The 22,083-nt window shown below is 34.3% G+C and overlaps 1 protein-coding gene across 1 annotated transcript in view; it reads right to left on the bottom strand.

Moving 5' to 3' along the window:
- Positions 1-22,083, bottom strand: part of ZFC3H1 (zinc finger C3H1-type containing) — a 58,788-nt gene that overhangs the window by 11,964 nt on the left and 24,741 nt on the right. The window contains exons 7-24 of the mRNA XM_053586668.1: positions 21,763-21,860; positions 20,133-20,342; positions 19,767-19,931; positions 18,667-18,804; positions 17,015-17,136; positions 16,463-16,612; positions 13,748-13,922; positions 13,079-13,210; positions 12,183-12,725; positions 11,667-11,776; positions 10,411-10,542; positions 10,185-10,306; positions 9,143-9,244; positions 8,288-8,407; positions 7,521-7,704; positions 5,892-6,078; positions 3,938-4,126; positions 2,651-2,888 (exon numbers count right to left, since the gene is read on the bottom strand). Of these exons, the coding sequence (XP_053442643.1) occupies positions 2,651-2,888; positions 3,938-4,126; positions 5,892-6,078; positions 7,521-7,704; positions 8,288-8,407; positions 9,143-9,244; positions 10,185-10,306; positions 10,411-10,542; positions 11,667-11,776; positions 12,183-12,725; positions 13,079-13,210; positions 13,748-13,922; positions 16,463-16,612; positions 17,015-17,136; positions 18,667-18,804; positions 19,767-19,931; positions 20,133-20,342; positions 21,763-21,860 (3,117 nt within the window). The remainder of the gene's footprint in view (positions 1-2,650; positions 2,889-3,937; positions 4,127-5,891; positions 6,079-7,520; positions 7,705-8,287; positions 8,408-9,142; positions 9,245-10,184; positions 10,307-10,410; positions 10,543-11,666; positions 11,777-12,182; positions 12,726-13,078; positions 13,211-13,747; positions 13,923-16,462; positions 16,613-17,014; positions 17,137-18,666; positions 18,805-19,766; positions 19,932-20,132; positions 20,343-21,762; positions 21,861-22,083) is intronic.

Below are 22,083 nucleotides of genomic sequence, written 5' to 3'. Positions count from 1 at the left end.
TTTGAGGAGTGGCTAGAGGGTACTGACTGCGAAATGAATGAAGAAGAAATGATCTATTCTACTGACAGCAGACAACTGTCCTGGCCACTTCCCAAGTGAATCATCTCACAAATATGATGGTAAAATTTCTGCCCCCAACACAACCTCTTAACCAAGCCATCATCAAAACATTTAAAATGCCCCACCACCCCCAATGTGGCCACCTGTGAAGCAGCTTCATCCCCTGCATCAGTTAACACTCTGGATGCTGTCCTCTGGATCGGTTCTGCTTGGAATCAAGTTCAGCCACAAATGACACAGGAGCTTTTCAGGAAAGCTGGATTTATCACAACCCCATCACAGTCCATCTCCCATGGCAGAATTGGAAGGAGTGGATTTTGAAGGTTTTGGTTGCAATAGATGAGAAGGTGGCAACCTGTAATGAACCTGACCCAGAAGCAATTTTCCAGTGACAGTGACTGGAGTACAGACCCACATGAAAGTGCATGAAAGAGCTGATGAAGTGAAAGAAGCAAGATGACACAGAAACTGTGGAGATTCTAAAAGAAGAGATTGCCAGGCATCTGACAATGCAGTTGAAGTCATCTGCTGTGGAAAAATGCCTAGGGATGCTGAGTGGTACAGCCAATTGTTAAGAGTGCTTTCTCTACTTATGTTTGTAATAAAAACAAGAAACAGACCAAGATTGGCTCTTTTTCAGAAAGAATGATTAAACCATGGGAAAACAGTAAATGTATTGGTTTTATATAACACTGTATGATTTCGTATTGATTATAGCTAATAAAAACTGTACTAGAAAGTAAAGTATATGTACCTATCACTCAGTAGGCCTACCACCTCCTTATGCTGACCACCTCCATATGTTGACCAGTTGTTTCAGTCCCTTGGGTGGTCAACTTACACAGGTTCTACTGTGTAAGGATTCATATGTAATCAAACCTAAAACCTCATTTTACTTGATTAGCACATGACAGATGTTCTTCTTTTTAACTTCTTCCTGCCTCTGCCTTCCACGAGATTGTTTCTATTTCCTTTTAGTTTCATTCATTGACTCAACTCTCCTTTATATCCTTATTGCTATGTTCTTAAATCTCATTTCCTTAGAGAAAGTATCTCATAGCTTCAAATACTAAATAATTTACTTTGAAAGCAAATTAAAAACTGTAAAGTACTTTGTAACCTAGTCATTTCTATGTTAATAACCCTCAGATCCACTTATCTAGCCCTAATTTGTCCATTTAAGGTCCACTTACTTATTTCCTTCTGCCAACAATCATTTCCACTTGAATGCACAGTTACATCAACACTACTCTTACTACCAAAATCAGTCTTCCTAACTTATTAGTTTCTATTAATGACATTGTTCTTTTCATCATTCTCAAAACCCTGAAATTGTCTTTGGTTATTCCTTCTCCTCTTCTTCCCTGACATTTAATCTGTAATCCATCATATGCTAACTTGAAGTGTCTCTAACAAATAGTCTCTTTCTCAGGTTATTTTCCTTGTGACTGAGTTATGGCCATCAGCTTCTGGCTGGTTTTCCTACCATTGGTATAATTTCTCTTCAAGTACATTCTCTTAAAAAACCTCTACTCCTACCATTGAGTCCACCATACTTTCAAAGTTCTTGAAAAACTGGAATCACTCAATTTATCAAGCTTACTCCCTACTAATAGCCAGCACAGAATTCTCACTTTAATAATGATTATTCCTTCCTCCAATTCCACTTCAAATACACTGCATAAATTCTTACCTACTTGTTTTTGTTTACTCCCCTAAGAAGAATAACCTTTCTTTTCTTTCCCGTCTTCACTGTGTTATTCAACAAGCATCAACTAAGTACTTAATACCAGTCACCCTTATAGGCCCTCAGAAATAGACAGATACAACAAAGACCACCCCCCCATCTTTGATGAGACCCACTATGGCAGACCCACAGCTGTGCTTAACGGTCCAGTTCCAAGGCCCAGTTCTTCTATGAAGATGTTCTTGACTGTGCCAACCTATGATTACCTCTTCCCTTTAGGCTCACTGCCCATACCAAATAATTCTATAAATCAGAGAACCTAATCTCTTCTGTAGCACACAATTTAGACTATATACTAATACAGTGATATATATGGCCTTATATGTTTAATAATCATATCAAATGTATAGATTTATCTTTCAACTTCTGTCTAGGCTATACACTTCTTTTAGAAAGTACAGAATTTATATACCTTGTACGTATTTCACAGCAGACATGCCATTTAGTACAATCAAAGTCATTGATAGAGAAAAAAATTAGTTGAAAAGAAAAACAAGACATATCTTCTTAAACTTCCATCTAACGGAATGCTAAAAAAAAAGTAGTACCTAGTTCTCTGATTCAATCAACTTATCAAACCTAAATAACCTAGATCATCTACGTATTTTAACTGATTTCCTTTGTCATAGTTAGAAAAATTAATTACATAATTATTGGTTTTCACAAGATGTCAATGCCCATTTTATCAATTCAGTCCTTTTTAAGCATTTACATAATAAAGTGTGAAACTACAACTTGCAATGTATAGAAATAAATTTGTTCCACTTAATTATGAAGAATTATAGTAATGGGTACTTGATTTTCTAACCATCAATATTATAATTTATAAACATTTATACTTACCTTCAAAAACTGCTAATAACATGTCAGGATTAGTCTTTACATCTTGAACTGCTTGCCATGGCATTACAAATGATTCAGTGTTAACAATTCTCGAAGGATTGGCATTAGATGGATCATAAAATTTTGAAGGAAGAATGTTGAATTCAATAAGATGTATGTACGCCAGCCAAGCAAAACACCGATCACTTGGTTTAAGGTATTCAGCTATTATTCCATCATTAGCTGATTTCAATGCATTCTAAGTAAAATGAAAAAATAATATGGAAATTTTTTTTAAAAAATGACTCCTATTCTAACAAACATAAATAAGAAAAAAGTGTTAATTATTAAGATAGTCACTAACATTTTTTTTTTATTAGAGACAGAGTCTCACTTTGTCACCCATGGTAGAGTGCCATGAAGTCACAGCTCACAGCAACCTCCAGGTTTCAAACATAGGCCTCTCTTGCCTCAGCCTCCCAAGTTAGCTAGGACCACAGGCGCCTGCCATAACACCTGGCTATTTTTTGTTGCAGTCTGGTTTTTGTTGCAGTTTGGCCGGGGCCTGGTTTGAACCAGCCATCCTTGGTATATGGGGCCAGTGCCCTACTCACTAAGCCATAGGCGCCGCCCGTCACTAACTTCTTAATGAAAATATTCTTTAAAAATGTCTATACGTTTGTTCGTTCTTTATGAGGTTTTTGTTTCTAGTCCTTATCTTAAACATTATTATTGTTATTAAATTTTAAGCCTTTTTAATTTTGTGAAGGCAAAAAAAGGTAACCTAATAAACACATGTATATGTAAAAATAAAAAAATTTTTAAAAAGATGTCTATATCAGATGAAGATAATTTTCATTATGCTAAAGTTGACATAATTAATAGAAAAGATGGAATTTATTTGCACATTTTAAGTATCCTGATACTCAAAATCTAGTATGATTAAAAATAGTAAAAAAATTTTTTTAGACTACACTCATCTAATTTTCATTACAGACTGATTTCCCTTATGGTTTGAATCTTGAAGTTTATCTGGTGGGTACTTAACATACAATAGTACATTTCATTACTATTGTATATTACAAATTATATAAAAACAATAATATAAGTATTCTAAAGAAGATATTATCCCTACAAAGCAAATGAGGAAATAAAATCATAAATGTAACCAATGTTACCCAACTTACTAGTGACAAAACAAGAATTCAAATCCAAAAGCTCTCATCATTAAATAATGCTACCTGTAATGTTGTATACCTTTTACACTTTTTCTATAAAGTATAATTAAATGCCATAATAAATGGTTACCTGTAAAATTGCTAGTGCACTTTGGCATCTTCCAGTAAATATGTGCAGCTGAACTCTAAACAAGAGAGCCTCTAAAAGCTGAAAGGACAGAATATCTGATGCTTCCTGCTTGGCTGCTCCCATCAGAAATTCCATCATTCTTTCACATACATAATCCTTTTCTTCAAAGGTGCTTTCCAGGTGCAGAAACTGCCCGAGGCGGGGAGGAGGTTGTATGTTAATCTTGGTTTATAGGAATAAACTAAAACTACAGATTTTTCACATTTCATTAACAAACTGTCTGATATCAAATCTTCAATTTATACAAACAGGATAATTAGAAAACTGTATAAACCCAAGTTCCCGCATTATAACCTAGATTTCCCCTCCTATCACACAACAGAAAGTAGAATCAGATGAAAACTGAAACAATACAGATGCACTCTCAGACTCATCACTGAAGTAATTTCATCTCTCCCTGATTCTAAAGGCAAACTATAGCAAGACCTTGATGGCTATCCAAAAGTTCACAATTATGATCATACACAATTTGCACTGCTTAAGTGTGACTGTCTAAAAATACAAGAATAGATTTTATATTAGAAATGTAGGCAAAACACATTGAAAACTAAACAACTTCAAGGACAAATATCACATCTTTTGAATATTTCACACCTTGTAAAATCTTTCAGTGATCAATAGCATTAATTTTGGTACAAGACACCAGGTCAAAAATCAAGCAACCTTTACCATCCAAATCTATTTTACCTAAGTTCAGACAGTAAGAATTAGAGTAGCAGATACCATGTTGTTGGGCAGATACCATGTAGTTCAGTGAGTAAGGCACGAGCCCCACATACCGAGGGTGGCGGGTTCACACCCGGCCCTGGCCAAACTGCAACAAAAAATAGCCAGGTGTTGTGGCGGGCACCTGTAGTCCCAGCTACTCAGGAGGCTGAGGCAAGAGAATCGCCTAAGCCCAAGAACTCGAGGTTGCTGTGAGTTGTGTTGCCTCGGCACTCTACCAAGGGCAACAAAATGAGACTCTGTCTCTAAAAACAAAAAAACAAAAGATACCATGTTGGGTTCGGTGCCTGTAGCTCAGTGCTTAGGGCGCCAGCCAAATACACTAGTACAACAACAAAAAAAGTAGCCAGGTGCTGTGGCAGGCACCTGTAGTCCCAGCTGCTTCAGAGGCTGAGGCAAGAAATCACGTAAGCCCAAGAGTTTGAGGTTGCTGTGAGCTGTGATGCCACGGCATTCTACCAAGGGTGACATAGTGAGACTCTGCCTCAAGGGAAAAAAAAAAAAAAAAAAAGATATGTTGTCCAAATCTATTTGGTTCTGAATTTCAGTTAGCAAGTAATTATATATCTGACTGAAACAGATTTATCTTAATGTAATAGTTCCTGAGTTCAACTGATGAAAGTTCAGATACTAATGAATACTTATTTCACATGTGAATCAATTAATAACTTCAAGTCTGGGTGCAAAATATCCTATTCTCAGAGAAAGAACCCAATTTTTTTCAACCAAATCTTTGTACCTTGGCAAGGTTTGATTTTTAGTGTTGATTACAAATTAGGGTTATTTCCATAAATAATAAAAAGACCAAATCATTTCCTGGCATTCATAACTTTACACAAGCAATTTAAAAGAAAAAATTTTTGTTATGTTTTGTAGAAATTACACTTAACTCTGCCCAAAATATTTGATGATTTTATATTTTCTACTTACCAATAAAATTAGCAACAACAAAAAATCACCTATTTACTAAATGGTTTCTTCTTGCTTACTTCTTACTATGTATTAATCTTGATCCATGAAGAAGTGGCTTTGGGGCTACTAGAAACTGAAAGTAACGTCACTGTATCTGTGTCCAGAGAAAGTACATGCTCCATCAATATTTAAGACGACCCAAAGAATTATAAACACACACACATACACACTCATGACTATTATCTTTTCTACTCACAGTCCAAAAGCTCTGATAATCGGGAGCATATTCAACAGCTGTTTCACACATTTCTTGTACCTCTTCCTTGGTTCCTCTTTTTGAGAACAATCTAAGATAATGGCACCAAATTTCTGGATTGTCTTTGTTGTTTTCCAATGCTCGAGCCAAAACATTTAAAGCAGAATCCAAGGATTCTGAACATAGCCTGTATGTTTAAAAGGCAGCAACACTTTTAAAATATACTACTTGAACATTTTAAATAAAGCTAATCCAATGAGTCAATTTTAAAATTTCATTTCCTATTAAAACCTACCAAGAAGCCAGGATCACTTATAACAAAAGGCAATAGATTAGGATTTTAAAACAGGTGTGTCCAAAAAACTTCCTGATTTCCCAGACTCAACAATTTCTTTTTTTTTTCTTTTTTTATTGTTGGGGATTCAATGAGGGCACAATAAGCCAGTTACACTGATTGCAATTGTTAGGTAAAGTCCCTCTTGCAATCATGTCTTGCCCCCATAAAGTGTGACACACACTAAGGCCCCACCCCCCTCCCTCCATCCCTCTTCAACAATTTCTTATTAAGTGAATTTTCAGTAACCACGTGCCACAGATAAAAATACAGTGTTATAAAACCACTAAGGTTATCAACTTCAAATGTGCTTTATATCCATATTCAGCAATAGCTTTTATGATTTACACTGTTCAGGAATGGGAAAAGTTAAACAATTCTCTCTCAAGGCCAGCTACTGCCAGCACAAAATATCAAAGCTTTCAATATAATAGTTCTTTTCAACGGTCAAGGGCTTGCTATCTTTTGGAGAAGATAATTCTCTCTCATGATCCTATTCATAAAATAATGTATAGTTCTTTTGGCCTTCACTCAGTAAATGAGTCAGAAAAGAAAACACTGTAACATGAAAATCACACACAAGGAAAGTTAAATAAGCATCACATCCAGGCATGTGTGGTTTATTACCACTCTGCAGTGCTACCTCACTCAGGAGTTTTTACACTAAGTTTTAAGATGGTAAACTATATCAGACAAGCCTGTTTAAAAAAAAAAAATCCTTCAAAATAGCTTTGAAGCTAAGATTATAAAAAGATTATTGTATTCCTGGCTTATCTCTACTATCGAAAAGCAGAAATCAGAAGATGCAATTTGCAGCAGAAGTTGTTTATCTTATTTAAACACACATAATTTAATATAAAACATGTGAAAAAAAATTCACCAAAATTTAGAAGTTATTAGATAAGCTTTATATCTCTGCTGCAAATCAACATAAAATTTAACCTGTTCTGTAAATTTTATTAAAAGACTTTGACTACTTGGTTTTTTAAAAAACCTAATAATCTTCCCATCACTCAGAATTTACAGTTTTAGCTAATTCTACTTTGAAATGAGAGCCTATTGGAGTTAAAAGCTTGAGAGTGTAATTTATTACCCATACACTGAGCCATACACAAAAATTCAAGATTTAATCTTAAACTTTTCTAATAGCTTTTAAACAATAAAATGCTTTTAGCTTTGTCAAAAAACAAAGACTCCATTGATACTAGGAAAGAAACCTGATTACTGTGAATGAAATAAACCTCAAACAAAAATGTAAGTACAACAGTTTACACAAAGATTTGAAGCTGACCTACCCCTCATTTTGATTCAAGTACTTGTATGCAAGCTTGAGCCAAAGTTGTACATGAGAAGGATTTTCAAGCACACTTGCTTCTAAATTAGCAATGTCATCAGTCTCATTTGTAAAGTATCTGACATCATCTGGAGTGACAACTGTATCCAGAGCTGGAACATTTATTCGCTTCTCTGACCGGAAAGCTATTCAAATTAAAAAAAAAAAAAAAGTATCATTAGTTTAATACTTTCTTTAAACCACAGACCCAAGAAAAAAACAACTGATCTTTAAAATAATCTCAAAACTTAGACTCTAATAGGCAGCAGCTTATAGTTTTAAGGTAGAGCTACCATAAAATTTTTCATCCAAACTAGTACAGTTCTAAGAGTGGAAAAAAGTGCTATTAAAAATGACACCAGGACAAAAGGAGTAATCAGGAGGACTCTGGCAGTATGGGTCATCCTATTGTAAAGGTAAGTGACATCATCTAATAATTCACATTCATTAAATTGTCAATTATAAATAAAAAGTTACAATTTATGAAGCTGATTTATTCCATTACATCTAAACTACAGAAAAAGCATTAATGTAACTAACCACATTAGAGTACACATTTCTTAGATATTTGCTACTCCACAAATAGTAAACAAATTGTGCAAACCTGAAATTAGAATGCAGAAAGTTTTTTAAACACTAGGCTAGTACATATACCAAAAGATCAGTAAAGCATCAGATTAAGACGAAGCACCAGTTTAATAATTCTGGACCTTAAATTATACAGCTTACCATACTTAATTGGTCCTGTGGACTGTTCTTCATCACTACTGAAGCTATTCTCTGAAACAGGTTTTCTCCACAACTTTGGCCTCCACTTTCTTTTATCTTTGTATGTTGTAAATGGAGGTGCTAATGTAAATAGGAGAAGACTGTTAATTGACATAACTAGTTTTTTATTATTTTGAAGGCTACCTAAACAACATTTAAAAAGAACTCTATATTAGAAATGATATATATTGCCTCAGCGCCCGTAGCACAGTGGTTATGGCGTTGGCCATATGCACTGAGGCTGGCGGTTCAAACCCCACCCTGGTCAGCTAAACAACAACAACTGCAACAAAAAATAGCCAGGCGTTGTGATGGGCACCTGTAGTCCCAGCTACTTGGGAGGCTGAGGCAAGAGAATCGTGTAAGCTCAAGACTTTGAGGTTACTGTGAGCTCTGACGCCATGGCACTCTACCAAGGGCAACATAGTGACACTCTGTCTCAAAAAAAAGAAAAAGAAAAAAGAAAAAAAGAAATGACATATATTTTATATATTTTTGTTTTTTTGAGACAGAGTCTCACTTTGTCACCCTCAGCAGAGTGCCATAGCATCATAGCTCATAACAACCTCCTAATTTTTGAGCTCAAGTGATTCTCTTGCCTCTGTCTCTCGAGTGGCTGGAATTACAGGCACCTGCCACAACGCCCAGCTATTTTTAGACAGGGTCTCGATCTTGCTCAGGCTGAGTTCGTACCTGGGAGCTCAGGGCAATCCACCAGCCTCGGCCTCCCAAAGTGCTAGGATTACAGGTGTGAGTCACGTAAATCTGGAAGTTCAGAAGTTCTTTTTAGAGAAAGATGCACACACACACACTTACTATGACCTTTACTTTCGTTGACATTGCTAACAAGGAGAACAGCCATCTGGTCCATTGACATCCGATCTTTGTTTATTCCAAAGAGTTTCTCGATATATTTTTCTGAAATAAGTACAATACTATCTTCATAAAAAACATCAATTATAGAGACTCGTATAATAAAGAGTATGACACAAAGAATAGCTTAAGAATTAAAAGAAAGTATATGATACTAGTCAGTTACACTTACGGCCTTTGAGAGGGCAAAGCCTACATTATTTTAACTACTATGGCAAATCCTACCATATCGTATACCTAACGGACAAGAAAAAAAAGTTATTTCCTGAAATGAAGTCAATAGTATTTTAATAAAGTCCCAAGTTGGGAGTGACGAAACAGATTCAGTGACTTTACAATCACACTGAGTTGTGATAACACCAAATTTAGTAATTATCAATTCCCTTACTTCCAAAAGACTTGTAGTTTGAGGTTTATTATTTGCCACCAAATCTGTAGAAAAGCTTAAACAATAGTTGCTCAAATTATATGATAGTAATCTATGCTTTCTATAATGTCGAAGTGTATGAAGTCTTTTCTATTTCATTATAGAATTTGAAACTACAGCCATCTTAACTTTCAGTTCTCCTCTATTTTTGAAAACAGTGTAAGCAAAACCAGAGGTCCATATTAAAGGATTAATAAAATTTCTATATAAATAGCTTAATATTTTCTTTTAAATAAACTGAACTATTCAGATGAACTCTGTCCAAAGAACTTTATACAATCTTAGAAATGCAGTAAGTCTGTGCTGTCCCGCTGGTAACACATGGCCAAAAAGCACTTGACATGTGGCTAAAGTAACTGAGAAAGGACATTTCTGCTTTGATTTAAATAGCAGCACATGGTTAGAGGCTACTGTACGGACACAGCAGAGCTAGATAAAGTCTCACAGGTGAATGTATTGCATGACTGCAGCTATTTAAAAACAACAATGAAGCATAACATTTTTTAATTGCCTAAACTCAAATTTTCACTTGGGGAAGAATAAGAAGTTTTTAAAAACCTGCTGCAGCAGCAATTTCTTCATCAGTGCTTGTTTCTGAACAACCAATCAAGGACAGATTATATGACAGAATGTCCTGGAACAGCTGTTTCCGGCTAAGCGTATAGTCTTGTATATGCTGCCTAAAATAAAATGGCAACACAGAAAAGATAATAATGTACGTAAGACATGAAAGTTAAGCAACCAAGACCTTTCAAATTATAAAATATTCACAAATACAACTCACCACTGACAATCATCATCATTACACGTTCCTGTTAGATCAAAACGGCAAAAATACTGATCCGGTTCAATCATATTACTGTGTGATACCGAGCTTAGGGGAAGTTTTTCCTTGGTTCGATAGTATGGACTAAATCTAGGAAGAGAGTGGACAGGCATGTCATGTACCATAAACATTCCTCAGAAAACTAAAAAAATTTAATTTTTCTTTCTCAGTTAAGATTTCTATACTTTAAGCTTACTATTTATCTAACTAAATTAACACCAAATTAGCCCAAGACAACAGCCAGAGTATCAACTGATAGAGACAAGCTAATTTATGCCAAGAACATAAGATTTGAAAGAGAAAACAAAAGCCTGTGTTCTAGAAGTAGTGTTTTTCCACCTAATAAAATCCTGTATAGTACTAATGTTTTTTGCACACATTGCCAGTCAACACACACAAAGGGAAAAAATCTACACTACCTGAAGGTGCTTTATAACTTTAGGATAAAACCATACCCATTTTAATAGTCTCACAACTTCTAGAAGTCTAAAAAATCTTTGTGGGACAATCTCTCTCAAAGTTAATTATTTGAGAAATGATAATGTCTACCTACATAAATTTTATGAAGTCTGGCTAATGCACTCCTTAGAACAGTAGTAAAATTAAAAATCCTCACAAGATGGCAGTTATTTTTCCTAAAACCCATAACAGAAATTCAGAATGCCCACATTTAGGCTAGCAGCCAGAAACTGAAATTTTGTAAGAACTGATAAACCCAAGAGTAAGCAAGCTAAACTTCACTTCCTAAGGGCCAGGCACAGTGGCTCACACCTATAATCCTAGCACTCTGGGAGGCTAAGGCGGGTGGATTGCTTGAGCTCAGGAGTTCAAGACCAGCCAAACCAGAGTGAGACTCCACCTCTTAAAAAAACTAGCTGGGCATTGTGACAGGTGCCCATAATCTCAGCTACACAGAAGGCTGAGGCAAGAGGATCACTTAAGCCAAAGAGCTTGAGGTTGCTATGAGCTATGACACCACGGCACTCTACCAAGGGCATCAAAGTGAGACTCTGTCTCAAAAAAAATAAATAAATGTCACTTCCTGACACAGTGAGTCCAACAGCAACACATGTAATTTTTATTTTCCCTAAAAGGACAGATTCATTATCTGACAGACCAAGATTCAACTGCTTGTTCATTCATCAAATATTCAAGATTAAATACTAAGAACCAAGGAGTAATCCTGAAATTCAATTATATTGAATCTTTTATACCTGTAGGACTTAAAAACTAGAAGAGGACTATGGTAGGGTCTAAAAGGACATGGCTTCACTTCTGATGTTTTACTCTGTGCTGTGACAAAATCCACATCCACAGAAATCTCCTGCAAAAGAAAACAATAATACTTTGCAACAATTTGGATGGAACTGGAGACATTATCCTAAGTGAAGTATCTAAAGAATGGAAAATCAACCATCACATGTACTTGTACTAAATGGAACTAACCAATGAGCACACATATGCACAGAAAGAAACTCAATGGAAAACAAGCCAGGGAGAGAGGAGAAGAGGGAAAAACCCCCTTAATAGGTACAATGAACACTATCTGTGAGATGGGCACACTTACAACCCTGACTCAAGCATTTATGAAAGCAATCCATGTAACCAAAAATGTTTGTACCCCCATTAATACCTTAAAACAAACAAACAAAAAACACTAATACTTCTATAATGAAAATAAGTCTGGGACAAATTTTAGATGTTACAAAGAATAAGAAATATTCAGTTACCTGGCCAGGCAAAATCTTTTCTGTAATGCCTGTGGTAGTTTTTAAAATTAGCTGTTTTAAGCTGTCTGCTTTCAAATATAATTTTTGCAGTTCACCGATTTTTAACCCTAGAAAAAGTTCTGGTTTTTCCACAGTATTTTTACTAAGTTTGTTTATGCATTCTTTGTTAGGGGTATCAGTGTGTTTAAGGTTAGGTTTAGTAAAAGAATTGGATTCTAAGAAGGATCTTCTTCGTTCTCTGTTTGAACCAGACAAAATTTCATCATCAACGTCATTTTCTTCAGTGTCTAGGGTTAATTTATCTTGCGTCAAATCATGAAGCGAGGGTTGAGGTAAAGAATATTCAGCTTCCTCTTCCATAACTGGAGCAATATTTTGTTGTTCCTTTGCTTTAAGGGCCCGGGCTTCTTTTAATTTTTGAATTTTCAGGGCATACTCATATTCAAGCTTTTGTAATCGTCTTTTTTCCATAGCAATTAGTTCTGCTGAATGCTTTCTTGGACTTGATACTGGAGAATTGTCCAGTCTCATCATTTTATTTGGCTGGAGAAGAAAAATGATATAAATATTTTACATAACTGTGATTTTATAATTTTGGGTAAGATAATTGTGCTATCAAATATAATGCCAATGTTATAAAACTAACTAGATATAGAGAAGGAAACAGTTTAATGTAAGTCTCCAACAGTTTTGCTAGTTAATCTATGACTTAATCCAAAAAACAAAGACAAAATAAATTTCAAAAAAGAAGCATCCAAAAATGTGGATGTCATTTAAAAGCAAAGCTTTAATTTTATTCTCTCTGAATTTAAAGAAAAAATTATTTTACACATCTCTTACCCTCAAAAGTATAAAAACTTTGCTTTCCAAAATAAATATTTCTGCAAACAACTTACTCCAAGGCGATCTTGTTCCAGTTTGCGCTTTCCTATTTCTTTACTAGCCACTGCCTTTGCCCGAGCAAGTTCTTCTCCATATTTTAGAGTCAAAGCTTTCTTAATTGTAACACGTTGTTGAACTTTGTGAATCTGAAAATACAGAATAATTTTGAAAGTGTAAATGAAAACCTTCAGAAAGGAAATTCTTCAGCACTGCAGCTTTAGTTTAATAAACTGAAAATAAAAATACTCCATCATGTCTCAATGAAAAACTAATGACTGCACATATTTGACAACTTAATTTTGTGGGGATTCTTGGTCTTACAGAAAATTTGACCTACAAAAATGGGTAGTGCCTGGTGTGGTGGCTCATGCCTGTAATCCCAGCACTCTAGGAGGCCAAGGTGGATGAACTGCTTGAGCTCAGAAGTTTGAAACCAGTCTGAGCAAGAGTGAGACCCCGTCTCCAAAAATAGCCAGGCATTGTGGCAAGCACCTATAATCCCAGCTAGTTGGGAAGCTGAGTAAGAGAATCACCTAAGGCCAAGAGTTTGAGGTTGCTGTGAGCTAAGACACCATGGTAGTCTATTGGGGGCAAGAAAGTGAGACTCCGTCTCAATAAAGAAAAACAAAAATGTGTAGTAAACAAGACTGTAATATTTTTTTCTTTTTAAAAAGAAACATTACTTGCTCCTGAAGCTTCTTCAAAAACATTTTGTTGACATTGAGAATTTTTTCAGTTGCTTGAAGCTGTTCTGTAAGTTTTGTGATCTTTGTTTCAGCATTTCTCACAGATTCTTTCTTCTTAGCTTCTTGCTGTACTAGATTCTTTAAAACAGATTCATCTTTCATCAAGAGAATCCTAAACAGGAAATAACAAAATTCTTACTAATGTTTTTCTAAACAAGCAGACTAACATCATCCAAATAAAAAATTTTCAAAGTGGTAGACCATTTTAAAAAACATCTATAACATGCAGATGAGAATTTAAAAGGATAATTATTTCTAAATTTGTCAACCACACATATACTTAAATTGACACTGCTACATTTTGACACTGCTATACTTTATAATTTCAACTAGGGGTCTGTTTTTTTTTTTTTTCTTTTTTTTTGAGACAGTGTCTCACTATGTCGCCTTCGGCAGAGTGCTGTGGCGTCACAGCTCACAGCAACCTCAAACTCTTGGGCTTAAGCGATTCTCTTGCCTCAGCCTTCCAAGTAGCTGGGAGTACAGGTGCCTGCCACACACTCAGTTATTTTTGTTGTTATAATTATCATTGTTGTTTGGCAGACCAGGGCCAAATTCAAACCCGCCAGCCCCAGTATATGTGGCTGGCACCCTAGCTGCTGAGCTATAGGCACCGAGTCTGATCTTTTTCAAAAAAATCACTTAAGCTACAATTAATATAAATTACAGTTTTAAAGCTTAGAGCAAATGTTCAATGTTGGCTGAATCTGACCCTATACGGACCCTGGACAGTAATGACTGGAAAAGTGGCTATGTGTAGTTTCGTTTATAATGCTGCTAATATGTACACAAACATCTAATAAACATAAACACATTTAATTAACTTATATACCTCTAACTCATTTTTATCTAAAGTAAGGCAAAGAAGTGGAGAACAAAGTCTAATTTTTAAATTGAAACTGAGAAGTAAAAGCAGGACAAAAAGACAAATTTATGAATATGAATAAATTTAAACAATTTTAAATATTTTAAGCCACAGAATATGTTGTTAAAAAGAATGAAGCAGGGCGGCGCCTGTGGCTCAAAGGAGTAGGGCGTTGGCCCCATTTGCCAGAGGTAGAGGATTCAAACCCAGCCCCGGCCAAAAAAATGCAAAAAAAAAGAATGAAGCAGCTCTCCAGAAAGATACCAGATTTCAGTAGTCACCAACTATTGACATCTAGAATGAATCATAAAAGACAAAGAATATGTGATAGAACAGGGAATGGAAAGACACATGAAGAGTTTTTACAAACTTTTCATTTGCTATAAAAGTTATTAAAGAAAAAGAACTAAATTTATCTTAATCTTTTAAAACACACATAATACCATTTCTCATTGATAATTTTAGGCATTTTATTCATATTTCACCTATGAATCCTATTTTTCAGATCTCTAACATCAAGATGTATGTTGACATTACTGCACAGTGGCATTTTTTGTTCTTAGTACCACATAAAGTAATGGCAATACTTAGATTTAAGAAATACAGTAAGTTAAGCAAAAGACAAAAGTCGTTTAAAATTTAAGACATTTATGAACACTATTTTAAAATGCATATTATTTTGTTTAGAATATTAATACCTAATCTCTTGCTCATAAATGAAAATGAGAAGACATGTTTGTATATTTAACATAAAGCCTTATTCAGTCAGTATCTTCTTGAGATGTCTCTGTTGCCTTCTAAAAAACAGACCAAATTACATTCTTCCTCATGGCTTAAGATGGCTATTATGTTATAAATGATGCTGTAAATTTCTATTTCTCTTCCTTAATTATAAATGAACTTTTCAAACTTGCTTTAAAAACCATTAAACTGTTCAAATATTACTAACAATTGTTCAACAGTAAGAGTTTTAATTCATCACGATAAAAACTTTTTACTGCCATGATTTATAGTTCAAGAACTGGTTTCTCAGTTACTAAAAGCAGGACAAGAAAAGTTACACAGAACGTCCCCTTTATATTTGTAAACCTAAAAAACAGATTAGTAGAAGAAAAGTTCAGGAACACTGAAGATAACTAAAGTCATTTTGTTCTTCACTAACAAATAATTGCAGGATTTGGGGAGGGGAAAAAATGCATACTTATAATTTTTTCTATCATATACATGCTAATACAGACAAATGAATTCTATTGTTCAATATGTTCATCTTGTGAGGTTTTTATATTCTCGAAATTGAATTTTGAATTACATATTCTCAAAATTGTCAACCATCACTTGAATAGCACAGTGATTTCAGAAGTTAATACTCACACCTCTTAAAACCATAATTTGACCATGTATCACTGATCTAACTAGGTAATGACTATTTCCAACAGTCAAATCTACTTTAACAATAAAAATTAACTATGGATAAATGGTTCTTCCAATTAAGATATTTCAAAAAACATGCCAGAGGTTTTAAATAAAATTCCAAAGACAGAAGTTCCATAAATGTTTTTAGTGATGTATATATAAGTCACGTATAAATCTGAAGGGTTCAACTTTCCTTTGAAGTGTTGGTATTTTTATTTAAACATTAATTGTATGGTATTACATAAATGCATTTACAGTTCTACCAAATGTAAATAAAAATTTATAATCCTATAAACATACTTATAAATGATACACATAAAAATACATCCCTCTAATAGAGTAACAATTAGATATGGGAAGATAATGAGGCTCACCTATGTTTTTTAAGTTTTGCTTCTGCATCTGTAACCTGCTTAGTAACCATTGCTATCCTCCCAATCCCATCCATTTCCACATCAGAGCTTGCTGGAGATGATGAACTTGTCTTCAGCTGATCTGATTTAATCAAACGCTGTTTCTCACGACTAAAATTATCAATAAAGACAGATGAATTACACCCAAGAATAAACTGAAACTATTTTTCTTTAAAATGTATTCTATTTCATAATATCATCACACTGACTAACAATGATGAATGATGACCACTATGCATGACCCAAGCTGGCATTCAGAATTAATTGTGCAGTTTTTCTCTCTGAGTGCTTTTTATCTTTTTCTAAGCAGGCAGGATCTCAGTGCATTATTGTACTTAAGTCTATAAAAATGATCATCTGGCTCCCCCTTGTGAGGGAGTTACAAAAACATTAACTGCATCTTGGAAAAAAAAAAACCATCATTTATTTCCTAGTGTCAATAAACTATATAGACTAAGGGAAGTTCTGAAAGAAAAATATACCATTAAAGCTAACTACAAAAATTACACTTACTTGGCAATCTCTTCCTTTAACAATCTATATTCAATCTTCTTTTCTTCAGGCAAAGTCTCAGGTGTTCGCAAAGGATCATTTTCTTTTTCAGATTTTGGAGGTACTTTTGGTTTTGAAGCTTGCTAAAAAATATTTGCAATCACATCAATAGCTTTCAGAAATTTCATATTAAGATTTATATATAAAAAAATTAATTGACCACATATAGCTGGGTATAATTCTGGATGGCCCATATGTTTAATTTTTCTATTTATCTAGCCTTTTACCAATTCCATACTGCCTTGATTTGTGTTGTTTTACAGTAAATCTTAAAGTAGGTAGAGTAATTCCACCAATCTTGCTCTACTTTAATTATTTACAAAATTTACGATTCTAATAGAATTCGTTTAATAAAAAAAAAAATCTTGCTAGGATTTTCATTTGAATTCCACTGAATCTATAGAACAGTTTAGGAAGAAGTGATTATCTTAACTGTATTATTTATTTCAATCCACGACTGTGGTATGTTTCTCAATTTATTTAGTATCTTGATCTTGGGTATATTTTATTAGTTTTATGCCCAGAGATATCATGTATTCTTGTTGCATTGTAATCACTTATATAACATCATTGATGTTATTTTTAAATTACAATTTTCAGTGGCTCATTGCCAGTATATAGAGAGACAATTACTTTTTGTATACTACCTTTGTATCCTGTGACATTACAAAACTGACTTATTAAATATAATGGGCTTTTTCTGGGATACTTTTTAGAATTTTATAAAAAGAAAATCATGGCTCAGTGCCCATAGCTCAGTGAGTAGAGCACTGGCCACATACACTGAAGGGGGCGAGCTGGAGCTCGGCCCAGGCCTGCTAAACAACGACAACTGCAACCAAAAAATAGCCGGGCGTTGTGGTGGGCGCCTGTAGTTCCAGCTACTTGGGAGGCTGAGGCAAAAGAACTGCTTAAGCCCAAGAGTTGGAGGTTGCTGTGAGCTGTGCTACCACAGCAGTCTACTTAGGGGGCAACACAGTGAGACCCTGTCTCAAAAAAAAAAAAAAAAAAAGGAAAGAAAAGAAAAAGAAAATCATGTCATCTATAAATAAAAAAAAGTATATTTTACGTTGCAACCCAGTTTATGCTAAAAAAAGACAGAAAAGCCTGAACATCTCCATCATTTTCTACTCCTTTTTCTCAAACAACATTGGTTAATAACTACCAAATTAATAATATAAAGCACCAAGTAGTCAAGACCTAGTTTGGAAAATCACTGAATTAAATCATATCTAAACAACTGTTTCAACAGTGAAAAGGATAAAAGTATCACTTAGACTATACACTTTAATAGAAACTATTTTCTAGTAACAAAACACAATTCCAAAACAACAAATCTCCTTAGTACAACAGGACAATTACCCATCCAGTTTTACTATTTTGAAGGGACCAGTTAATAGGAAACACAAATTAGGGATTTTTTTTAATAGTAAAATTGATCTAAATTTATACATGCTTCATTATTTAAAGTCTTAATAGCACGAATACTTAAAATATCTCCATAAATCCATGCATTAAAAATCTGTAAGTCTAAGGTCTAATTATCAGGAAAAAATAAACTTTAGTCATATTGATGGATTACCTTTCTTTTCACCTTTCATTATTGCACCTACCTCAGCAGTTCGTCTTGCTTCTTTAATCATGGACTCTAATCCACCAAAAACACTATTTGTTGCCTTGGCAGCCTCTCCATCAGATTCACTATCATCTGAATCATTTAGTGTTACAACCACTGATTTATGCTTTGGAAGCTACAAAGACAATATATTTGTTACCTTTGATAACAAAATCACGTCTATTCTTTTTTGGCTCTACCACCATGAGGGGAGGGGCACAGCCTTGGACAAATTTTTAACCTCTTTGAATTTCAACCCACAAAAACAATGGGCTCCAAGTAGATAGTCGATTGCTCCTTCTAAATACATTACATAACTGATTGTATCTCACTCCATTAATATTGGTTATATGCCAAAACATAAAATAATCTATATTAAGTTTTTCTAGACATTATTATGATTACCTCCCTCATTAAATTTAATTTTCTCTAACGTAATATAAAGAACCATAATGCCATCTAAACTAAATCTTTTAAAACCAAAGAAAAATTAATAATGCTATATAATAATTAATAAAATGCTGTAGTTTTTGTGGGTATATATAAAGGACAAGTTGCCAAAGCTGGCTTCCCTAACATAGGCAAGATTTCAACTTGGCTTTGCTCCATTTATTTTACTTTGAAGCCATCAGAAAACAAGGTAGAAAACTATCATTCACCTTTCTTTAATAAACATCATAAATAAATTCTTCGATTATGGTACAGTCACTCGTTGGAAAATGTGAGCAAAGTATAAAAAGAGATGAGAGAAATAAAAACATACAATTTATTAAACTGACTCTAGAAAAGATAGAAAATCTTAATTAACCAATTTTTACAGGAAGAAGTTGAAGAAAGAGCAGAGAAATTATATCACACTCTGATGAGGACAATACTTCCCCAAGTACCCTATCACCAAACACTACCAATTTTTAAGTAAAGAAGACACTGCTCTCACTTTATCGTTAATAAAAAATAAATTTTCCACAATTTGCATTTACATGAATACATGTATATATATATAAATAAACCAGGGGGTGGGAAACAGGACAGCAAAACTTCATACAAATTTCTGAGAAGCTGTTTGGGTAAAATATTAAATTTTTTGTTTGTTTTTACCGAGATCACAGTTCGTGGAAGACGAGGTCCTCTGTGAAACTTTGGGTTCTGTATCCTAGGCTGAGATACAGTATTAATACTGACTATTGATAGATTGCTTCTTGGCACAGGCTGTGAATTGTTCAGAACTGGAGGTGAAGGTGGATCGCTATTACTGGATGTTTCCTAAACAAGGAAGAGACTGGTATGAAACATTTCTACATAAAAAGAGATTTCTGCCATCTTTAAAAATCTTGAGCAAATTAGTATGATACTTATTCCTACTTTGCTGAAAAGTCCAGTGAATCCCAAATAACCAGGAAAAAGTAGGACTACCCTAAAACCAAGCTCAAGAGCACCACCTAGAGATTCAGAAACCTACATTACCTCTGGCTTAAAAGCTCTTTTGTTTGCTAGAGATTTAAGTAGCTCTTCTCGAAGTAGCATTTCTTCTTCCTCCTCCTCATCTGCAAAAGGTGGTTTTGGAGGCTGTTCTGGATCTTCAGGTGGGAGAGGTGGTAAAGGTGGTAGAGGAGGTAGAGGTTCAAGAGAAACACACAAGCCTTCCACATAAGGCTGGCTCAAAGGTGGCACGGACTATTTTTTAAAAATAAATCATGATTACAATACAAATTTTATCACCACAATGTTCATCTCTGCAGTAATATTAAATTAGAAAAAAGTACACTTTAGAGGTTATTATTTAGCTGTAAGTGAATTAAGTATATTCTAGACTTAAAGTTAACCCAAGATACAATATTCCACAATAAAAACTTTGCAATTAAAAAAAATTGATTAATATTTAAAACACCTCTATTCCTGTTCTTATCTCCATTTTACATTCTAGAAGACAAAGGAATTAAATTACACAAGTCTTTCCTTCCAAATGACGAACTGAAAACAAGTAGAGATACTGAAACCAAAAATACAATACAGTAGAACCTGTATTATGTATGGCCGGTCAACATACAGAGGTGGTCAACATAAGAAACTAGGCCTACTGGACTGATCTGTACATGTGCAGGATGCACCTGTGAAAATTAGGTCAACATAAGGAGTTGGCCAGTCAGTAGGGAGGTGGTCAATTAGAAAGATTCTACTGTATTTAAGTAAAAAAGTAAAAATTAGGAATCAAAGGGATTCTGGGAATAGTACGAAGTACCTTATTAAGTTTCAAGAATAATCACCACTTCAAAAATAGCTTCTTAGAGATTACCTATAAAGGAAACTAACTGTATACATTTCCCTGAGTTCAAGATCTTCCAGTACTACTAATGGCATTTAACTTATTCATTCGCCACACTTCCCAAAAGAAATCATTTCAAGGAAAAAAAGTGTTTTCTCTCTCACTCTGTTACAACAGTCCCTTCACTATAAACACCCTACATGTCTACGTCAGCATAGGAAATGTGAAAGGGAAAGGTTCCCTCTTACCAACTGAGAAATAACTTTAAAACTTTTGTTTTGTGATTCCCCCATTCCTTCTTTCCTTTTTTTTTTTTTTTTAAATGAAGGACAGTTCTTTTAAGTAGAAGATAAGGGAAAAGATTAACTTCCATAGGCAATGCTTTTCCTTTGCTGAATTTTCAAGTTAAAAGTAACTGTATTCATCAAAAGAAGAGAGAATTTTTGGAAGCATCCCTATATATGTTAAATCCTAATTCTTAAAAAAAGAGATATGCCAAAATAGTGGATAACTTTTCTACTGCTTTGAAATAAATTTTGTGAGTAGCTACTTGCTGAGAAGCAAAGAGAAGAAGGAACATGCTAGGTGTTAAAAGTCAACGTGAAATAAAAAAATTTAGCTATGAAGAAAAACATACCAGATGGATAGCATGCCAGTAAATATACAACTGCTTATTCTATATTTTTCATTGCTATTAATTATGGTAAGCAATTTTGATTTTTTAAGCCTTCTTCAAACCTAACTGTTCATTAATTACATGCCAATTTTTATAAAATTAGAAAAGACAGGGCAACATAATTTTCCTAGAAATCATTATCAATTCTGACTTACAGAAACCTGAGGTGGTGGAGGCAGAGAAACAGATGGTGCTGGAGAAAAATACCCCAAAGAACATTCAGGGAAGAATGGTGGTTGCACTGGTGAAGGAGCTATTTAAAAAAAAAAAAAAACTTTAGTGAGAGTTTAATAAGGCAAACACCTCAACAAAAATATATTAACTTTATGGTATAAAAAATATATCTAGGTTGAGTACAAATTAGACTTTATCAATCTCTGATAAAATCTTCAACCCCCATGAGTCTACCACCTCTACCCAATTAAAATGGTCACATCATCATAAAGTCAGCCATTCACTTTAAGCCAACACTTAGT

The sequence above is a fragment of the Nycticebus coucang genome, chromosome 3 (genome assembly GCF_027406575.1).
Source record: "Nycticebus coucang isolate mNycCou1 chromosome 3, mNycCou1.pri, whole genome shotgun sequence".
NCBI lineage: Eukaryota > Metazoa > Chordata > Mammalia > Primates > Lorisidae > Nycticebus > Nycticebus coucang.
The sequence above is the reverse complement of the archived record's forward strand: the minus strand, read 5'-3'. Positions and strand labels throughout refer to the sequence as shown.